The sequence below is a fragment of the Olea europaea genome, unplaced genomic scaffold (assembly GCF_002742605.1).
Source record: "Olea europaea var. sylvestris unplaced genomic scaffold, O_europaea_v1 scaffold905, whole genome shotgun sequence".
Classification (NCBI taxonomy): Eukaryota; Viridiplantae; Streptophyta; class Magnoliopsida; order Lamiales; family Oleaceae; genus Olea; species Olea europaea.
In genome coordinates, this window is record NW_019267524.1 from 32,372 (window position 1) to 41,492 (window position 9,121).

The 9,121-nt window shown below is 31.4% G+C and overlaps 1 protein-coding gene across 1 annotated transcript; it reads right to left on the reverse strand.

Moving 5' to 3' along the window:
- Window positions 1-4,335: 4,335 nt before the first annotated feature.
- Window positions 4,336-7,065, reverse strand: LOC111392224 (probable feruloyl esterase A). The gene is made up of 5 exons (XM_023017514.1): window positions 7,000-7,065; window positions 6,166-6,199; window positions 5,937-6,063; window positions 4,779-5,253; window positions 4,336-4,593 (listed from the first exon to the last, which is right to left on the reverse strand). Exons 1-5 carry the CDS (start codon window positions 7,063-7,065, stop codon window positions 4,336-4,338), a joined length of 960 nt encoding a protein of 319 aa, XP_022873282.1.
- Between the last annotated feature and the right edge of the window lie 2,056 nt (window positions 7,066-9,121).

Sequence of the window (9,121 nt, forward strand, 5' to 3'; positions counted from 1 at the left end):
TGAGGACACGACTTCAAGACCCTACGATCGTTATATAAAAGCCTAATTTAGGTCAAAACAAGGGGGATATAACAGAAAATCAAATGAGGAGGATACAAGAAGACAGAGAGTAGGAAAGCTAGGGTTTCAAGAACTTGATGTGAATAAGACGGATTTTTAGTGCAAGAAGTTTATATTTTTCTTGTTTTTCCTTTTAACTCAGAAATGTATTCTAAAATCCATTTTTGTGTTTTTCTTTGTGATGTTTAGCTAAATCATTAGATAGGACAAACAATGAAACCTAAATTTAAACCTATAATTTTAGTTCTCAATATTATCAATATTATCGCAGTTAATTTGTTTGTTCCTTGATTTTAGAAGTGGGCGCGGGTCGGTTCGGTTCGATTCTAAAGAGAACCGAACCGAAACAAAATTTTCGAGTATCTAGTAAATGGAACCGTCAGGTCCAAATATAATTATGGAACCGTTCGGGTTCGGTTCAATTCGGTTCGGTTCGGTTCGGTTCTGTACTATAATTAAAATTTGTAACATTTATAACAACATTATATAAATACAACTAATGACACATTCAATAGTTTTGGAATATCAGAGACTAGTAGACTACCTTATTCAAGTGATTGCTACGGTCAAAGTTTCAATCGGTGGAAGTCACAGCTTCGATTGGAGGTCACGGCGTTGGCCGACGATTTTATAGATTTTGGAATGTCAGCGAGATTGTGAGAGTGAGTGCGAGAGTCGAGATAGCGTTATGCACTTTAGTGTAGGTGTTTAAGGTTATTTAGTGGATTGGATTTTGTTGGGCTAAGAAATGAAACAATAAAATAGGTAATTGGGCCAAAAATTAAAAAAAAAATTAGAAATGAAAAAAATTATTGAGCCAAAAATTTGGATTTAGAAATTGTTAATTTGTTTAGAAAAAATTAAAATTAAAATAATTTGATTTATTCAATATAAAAAAAAATTAGAAAGATTCGGTTCTTATTCGGTTTTTCGATTTTTGGTCTAGAACCGAGAATCGAACCGTACCCGTCGGTTCTCAATTCAGATATTCGTTCGGGTATTTAATTTGACAAGAACCGTTGGGTTCGATTCAGTTCGGTTCGGTTCGGTTCAGTCAGTTCGGTTCGGGAGATTTGCCCAGCCCTACTTGAATTTATATTTTTTTCTTCATGCTTGGAGTACTTTATCACCAATTCATGATTTGTAGATTATAACAAATGAGAGATAAGTTATAATTTAGACCGTGTAGTAAAACCCGACAATTAGGTAAAAGGTAGAGAAATAAATTTCTATTGTTGTGGCATTTAATTGAATTTCTAAGTGATTTAGTGCATTCGATTAAGACTTAGTAAGTTTATTTAGCTAGATAAGATTGATTTGGACTCAAGAAAGTAAATTTATTTTGATTAGTGAAGTAATAATTTTTGGACTCAAACTTAGGAAGTGAGATTAAAGGTGGTAATGCGTTGATATGGTGAATAACAACGCTTAATCAGAGAGCAAAAATTTGAAAAGGACACCTTCATTTGCTTTCTTTTACTTTTTTTTACTCTAGCAGCGGATCCTAAATGCTCAACCAGTGTATATCTTGACTTTGATAGAAATGATTTTCAATTGAGAGAAGATCAGATCAATCTATTCAGTAAAAATCTTTAGTTTTATGAGAAGACACATGGAAATCCAGACACCCATATCAAAATATTTCTACAGATGTGCCAAAATTTTAAATTTCAAGGGGCACGGAATGATGCAATCAGACTATGGTTAGTTTCATGCACATAAAGGAATGACGCATTTGAATGGTCGAAAGGGTAGATCCAGCGCTTGGTGAACTAAGGCCCGTCCGTGCTGGCTCAGCCCAAAAAATTGAGATTGTGATTTTCTTTTTTCTTTAGTGGATAATTTATGTTAATTGATTTGCATATAATAAAGCACGGGGAAGTAGCTGAAATGGTAGAGTGCCCTCTTAGCATGCAAGAGGTACGAGGATCGGGGGACATCTCCACAAAATTTGTACTTTTATTTTACTGTACATTATGGCCTCTTGGGAGTTAGGCTTCTGAAATTTTCTTCTCCACATGACTCTCACCTCGACTAAATTCTCTATTTTATCTTTTTGCTGTTATTAATAAATGTATTTCACATAATCCTTTTTGCACAGAATGATGCAATCAGACTATGGTTTGTTTCATACACATTAAGGGATGACGCATTGGAATATTTGAATTGTGAGCAAGGGCGGATCTATCGCTTGGCGAAACCAAGGCCCGCCCATGCTGGCTCCGCCAAAAAATTGAGATTTCTTGTTTCTTGAGTGGATAATTTATGTTAATTGATTTGTGAATAAGAAATCACGGGGAAATAGCTCAAATGGTAGAGTGCCCTCTTTGCATGCAAGAGGTATGAGAATCGCCCCGGGGGCATCTCCACAAAATTTGTACTTTTATTTTACTGTACACTCTGCCTCTTGGAATTAGGCTTCTGAAATTTTCTTCTCCACACGACTCCTCACCTTGACTAAATTCTCTATTCTATCTTTTTGCGGTTATTAACAAATGTTATTTCACATAATCCTCTCAATTGATATCCCAGTTTTGTTTTTTCTTTTGTTTTTTAAATAATAGAACAATGCTATTCAGACCACTTTGTCCAATGAATTTCAGACCCACTTTCTTAGATTTTATGGTTAGATTTGAGAAAAAATTAGGATTAGACATGGTTCGGTTTGGAACCTAAAATTTGCGGATATTTAATAAGTAGAACCTTTGGTTCCAAATTTAATTATGGAACACTGGTTCGATTTCATTTTGGTTCCATACTATAATTAAATTTTTACTATTTACAAAGCTATATTATTTCAACTAATGACACATTCAATCTTAGCTCTTACAAAATAACGTGGTCCAATTTTATGGATATTTTGTGTTCCCTTTTGTTGAGTTCTTCATATATTTGATTATTAAAATCACAGGAAAATAGAGATAATGAGCTCACAATAAATAAGAGGCGCAATCGAGCTTTAATTCGATTTCTCTATAACGGTATAATAACAGATTTGGGTAAAATTTCGATCTATTTGATTAATTTGGGTTTGAACTGAAAATTAGAATTAGGAAAATCATATTTTTGGGTTTGAGCTAAATTAATTAGTTATCAAATTTATTTACAAAAAATAAATAATTTGGTTTATTTAAAATAAATATATTAAAAAATTAAAGAGATTCAATTATTCGGTTTTTTATCTAGAAATGATAATCATATCAAACCGAACTGTAAGTTCTCAATTTAAATACTCGTTTAGGTATTAACTTAAGAAGAACCGCTCGATTTGGTTCAAGTCCAGTTTGGGTCAGTTCAAGAATTTTGTCCAACCTTAGGTAAAGTTCTAGTTCTTGATCCGATTAAATTAATGAGTACAATATCTTACAAAAACCAAATTGTTAGATTGTGACTTAAATTCCATGTGATTTGGTGTATTTCATGGAAGAAGCCTAGTTAATTTTGTTTTAGAAGTCCTAATAGATAAGAGATCAAATTTCATCATGAATTGAGAGCTTGATTGGGATTAGAACTTTCGAATGGACGAAAAAGTGTTTTGGAAGTATTGGATCCAAAATGGGACGCCTAGGCGATAGCAGAGCGCAAGGGCGGTAACAAGGTTAGCACTGGGGCACCGGGTGGGTGGTGTCACAGCGCCGCTTGTTCGGGAATAATTTCACTCCTAGTTGGTTTTTGACATTGTTTTTTTGTTCTACTTTATGTATAACTCCAAGATTTTATTCCTATAATTAAATACTTTACGAGGTGTAGCCTATTTAATATGACTCCACATAACAATTGAATCACTATTGCATACATTAGAAATTTGAGAGAATTGTTTAGATTTAAATTGAGAGAATTAAATCTTGTAAAGACAATTTTAGTTTATTATATAGTAAATTATACTTTTCTTCCACAAAAAATTTGTTTGTTGTGTGATACATTATTTTCATATTGTTCATATTATTCTCATTCTGCAATTATTTGGTCGGATTCTCAATAAATTGGTATAAGGAATGTTCCACTTTCGACTAAGTGGTTTCAGGTATGGTCCAAATTATAATAATTGGCATCAGAATTGAAGGTTTTTTGATGGCTACTTGGGAGGTCCAAATTGAATATTTATTATTACAAAAGTATCATATTTTTTTCTTCAAGATCCAAAGACAAACAATTATATTAGAGTACCATTATTCACGAATCTCTTCTAGCTTAATTTCTAATGAACAAAATCACCACTTTTATAAATCAACAAAAATAATTTCCATTAAGTCTGTATTCATCACATCGAGCGAGCTAGGAAAGTTCACTGAGATAAACTTCCGATGGTCCCAATCTTGTAGCATTAACATAATCTTGGGGACAATGAGCCGGTAATGCTGCAGTTAACAAGCCGATCACCCTAAGTAATCGAAGAAGACCTCCTTCTTCGTAGTCCGCTCCTCTTGTATATGAAATAATAAAGCTTCTTATTAGCTCCCAGATGGCATTTATGATCTTCGGTATAAGCCATCTAAGAGAGAAATAATTCTTGTCTGGCTCTTCAGCCAAAATCTGTGTAAAAATTACAGAAAAAAGATTCTTAACTTATCAATTATACTTATCTTACAAGGATAACAATGGAAATAATTTCGAAGATATAACTATTATAGTTTAATTCTTAGTTGATTTGTTTGAAATAATAACGAAGACGAAAAAAGGGTTGAGAGAAAAGTAGTCGAGAAAGAATAGAAACTTACTTTTCCTTGGTAGAAGCTATTATAGTAAACGCAAGTCCCGAAATGCTTGAACAAGAAGGTGGAATCATCTAAAGGCAATCTAGGAACCATGTCAAAACAGTAAACAAGTCTGTAATAATCAATGTTGTATTTTCTTAATTCTTCTTTCAAGAATTCTCCAAAATTTTCATCTCCTACTCTTGGCTGACCAAATGTGTAAATCCCCTCTAATCTTTCTTGCAACCATGTCTCCTGATGGAACGCCATAATTGCTAGAAATAAAATTGCCAATGCACCACCCAAACTGTGGCCAGTAATTATAAACTTTGCCTTTTCATTTTTCTGAAGAAGTTGTTTCAGTATCTTCCTAATGACATAGTAGGCTACTTCTTGTTTCTTATCTGCCGCCTGTTCTCGGGGCCAGCCCTGGTTCTTCTGCAGCCCCAGAGCTTTCATAAATCCGCCGTGAGCCTTTCCAAGGCCTGGAATCCCATACCTGTTGAAGATGTAGTTTAAATAAATAAATTTGTATAATTTCTAACTGCTTTAATTTTTAGAGAAGATGGTTCAACATTATATCGAAGTAACCAAATGCCTTGGTTTTAAGTTTCATTGTTCTCCCATTTATACAAATTATGCGTGTGTTAAATAAACTTGTGTGTGAATGTGAGAGCTTATGTAGATGACCAATTTAAATAAAAAAAGGTGTATCATTTTTAATAGTTTAAATTTTTAGATAAGGTAATTTGAATATGGTATTATAGAAGACAAACGCTTATGTTTTATTATCAATATCTTTCATGGAAAATGTGTTTTTCTCTCTCTCTCATCTATCAACTCCATCTCACTTACTCACCAATAAAAAACGAACAAATATAATATTTTCTAGATTGAAAATGAAATAAATCAAACACATTTAATTTACAATTTCCATGGAAATAAATTCTAGACAATTAAATTATCTAGAATTTATTTTTCCCATGCAAATTCTAAGATATATTGCAATCAAACGCGCCTTTAGATTCACTCGCATCATTCTTTGGAAATTCTATGAGAGTCAAACCTTCAATAAAATTGAATTTAGCTGATATGTGGGTGTGTTTTTAAATTAATTAAATAATTCATTTGTTCCCTTGTTAATAAATAAAACTTTTTTTAGATGATGTGGTTAAACAATACCAAGATATGTCGAAGTCGGTCGACCAAGCATTGGCATCAAAGGGTTCGGTGCCTCTGAAAGCCACTACGATTTTATCATTTTGGTCATTGAACATAATAGCTTGTGTTGTAGCTTTCTCTTGATAATCTGCCAAAATTCAAAATGTTTAATCATTAATATAATTACAAAAAGGAATTTCATGAACTTAAAAAATTATTTAATATCATGAGAAATAGGTCAGATGATCACCGTTGCAAAAATCGTAGGAACCCAAAAAATCCATCTGTAGAGAGAAAAAGGAGAGGAAATAATTAGACGTACAATAATCTAAATATTTTTATTCTTCTCTACTTTTTATCGTCTGTTATTGGATTTCTTTCCACGGCCAAACCATTGAAGTCACAGTTTTTATTTTGGAGAAGCAATATTTTTTGCCCATAAATCTTGAAATAATCTTAGCCGCATTAAAAGGAAAAATCGTGCTACATGTACACTATGGTATGCACTTTAATTTAGGCTTTGCCACATGGCATTACTCTATTGAATGGTTTAAATTTCAAATAGTTTTTCCATCCGATTGACATTTGACAACAATTCAAGTATCAAACTATACTATTAACTAGGTTCTACAATGGCAAAAAGGCGACGTGAAATTATTACAAACAGTTTTATATTTAGTCCCTATTTAATTTAGTTAAAATTTAAGTTTTTAATAGATTTTGATAAAAATTAAGTGGTTGAAAAATTAAAAAAAGTTGTGAGTCTATAAAATGTGTGGCTAATATTAATTGTTGACTTTAAACATAAATATTTATCAAATTTTTTTTAATTAAACAAAACACGAAGTTATATTTTATAATCATTGTAACTGAAAATGGTCATATAAAATTAACACGATTATCTTATGATTGTTTTTAAAATATTATATTTTAAATGGTCAATGAACATAATTTTTGGCATATTCATCATTGAATGCTTAAGTACGTGAAAATCATGTAAATTGTTAGAAACAAAATTTAAGGTCACAAAATTTTTTGAAGGCGTGTGAAGGTTAAAAGCAATGAAGAATTTTTAATAATGTACCTTCCGGTATTCCGTGACCGTAGATTCAATGTAAGCCTTGTTCTCGTAAGATACCTTAGCAGCCATCATAGAAAGTGCAGCATTGTATCTTTTGTCTCCTCGTTTATCTTGTCGTCTAGCTCTCGACGATTATCGACATGTCCGATAATTGATTTGAAACTCATTGTTGTTTTGTCTGGATATACTACTTTTCCTGAAAATCAAAATAATTGATACGTCTTCAAAACCTCACTACACAAAATATTATGTCTTCGATTTAAACTATTTCATACCCAGACAATATTCATTGAGTCATCCATGTATACAATTTATTTATTTTTTGTTTAAGTGCTTGTTTGGTAGGGATTTTGATAATTGATTTTTTGAACATTAGAGGTAAAGTGAGTTTTACATGTGAGAGAAGAATTCAAAATGACGGTTGTAATAGTGAAATAGCGATTAAAAAATTAATTTTAATTGGCTTTTTAGCTGTACCAAACAAGTTCTAAGTAAAGACGAAATTTTATTCAAAATTTGTCCATAAAACATCTAATTCCTCATTTAAAAACATAAATTGATAGTTGTAGATCCATTTATTAATTAAGTTTTTTTCTATAACTGTTCATAAATCTAGTTAAGTTATAATTAATTTGGATCTTCCTTGGATAAAGAAGCAAAATTTAAACTGTCCAACTACCATAGTGAAACTTATCTAAGCTATGCCATGGTGGAAAACTTAATTATTTTGTGGTACACAATGCAAACAGCTTAAGAGACAAATACATAATTTCCAAAAAATATCAAATCACTATCCCATATTTTTCAATTGCAAGTTTGTCTTTTAGGAACAAAATTCTTACTTAAAACTGTTTGATGTTATCTAGATTAGTCTACCAAGTACATCATAATATTAGGAAAATTCTACTTGTACATAATTATTGCGCGTAATGGTGTCCATAATGTGATGTAGCAATCATCCGATTGTTGATGTGCAATATGATATTTGAATTAAAGGTTGGATCCAGTACCACGTGTAATTATGGAAAACATTATGTAGACAATTATGTACATGTAGTACTTCCCATAATATTAATGCAATTGAAAAATCTCCTCCATATGCTTCTTGATATGACTTCTTGAAAACCAAGTAGAAGCCTAAAAATCTCTTCGTATGACTAATGCTAGATTACTCATCTATAATTGCAAATAAAATCGTATATTTTTCTTCCAAACTAATAATTGTCTAGCTAAGTTTGGTCCATTACCCACCTAACAAAATTTTGACTATTGATTCACCACCGAGGGTTTACATCTTCATCTCCATAGCTTTTTATCTCCACCAACCCATCGAAAAAATAAAAAATGAAAAAGTAAAATTCCATATGCCCCTTACTCCCACACAGACTTATCATGCTTGTAGTGGCACCGGAGCTTCTTATTCTCTGTAATAAGGATATTCTGAGTTAAAAAATAAGCGTAGTGAATGCTTAAAATTCATTTTTGATCGCATGTTTTATGGAACCGACAACTTTTATCAACTTCTAAACCACATACAAGTCACACAAAAAAATGTATATTTACGTTTAAAGAATTTATAATGTATTTGATACAAACAATTAATTCCAATAATAAAGAGAAAAAAATTTATAACCAATATTCTCTACTAGTATTCAACCAAATAAACACAATTTGTTAAATATAAATCAAATTGAATATAATCATTTAAGACTCATTCTATATACACAATTTGATAGGAGAAAATGTAAATTTAGGTTCAAAATACGATTAGGAAGTGAAGTAAATGTTATAATTTGTAGAGAAACTATATACAAATTTTAAAAATATTAGAAGGCTTGTGTAAGAAAAAATGAAAAAAGTTTAAATTTATTGTGATTTTGTCCTTGTTTGATGGAGATTGATATCAAATTTTTTGTAAATTTTGATAAAAATTGAAAATTTATAAATTCCATGAAATATGTTATTAAAATTAATTGTTAATTTTGATTTATATTAAAATTTAAATTTAAATTCATATCAATTAGGGCTTTTATTGAGGGAATATAAAAAATAAAAAAAAACCCTCAAAAGTTGTGGGGTCACGTGACCCCCCCCCCCCCCCCCCCCCCCCCCACCCCCACACACC

What these genes read in the sequence shown, in the direction of transcription:
- LOC111392224 (XM_023017514.1), bottom strand. Translation starts at nt 7,065, where the DNA reads ATGGCTGCTAAGGTATCTTACGAGAACAAGGCTTACATTGAATCTACG. An exon ending in CGGTCACGGAATACCGGAAG is followed by an intron (nt 6,200 to 6,999) that starts GTACATTATTAA and finishes TTCTCTCTACAG; the next exon opens with ATGGATTTTTTGGGTTCCTA. An exon ending in ATAGCTTCTACCAAGGAAAA is followed by an intron (nt 4,594 to 4,778) that starts GTAAGTTTCTAT and finishes ATTTTTACACAG; the next exon opens with ATTTTGGCTGAAGAGCCAGA.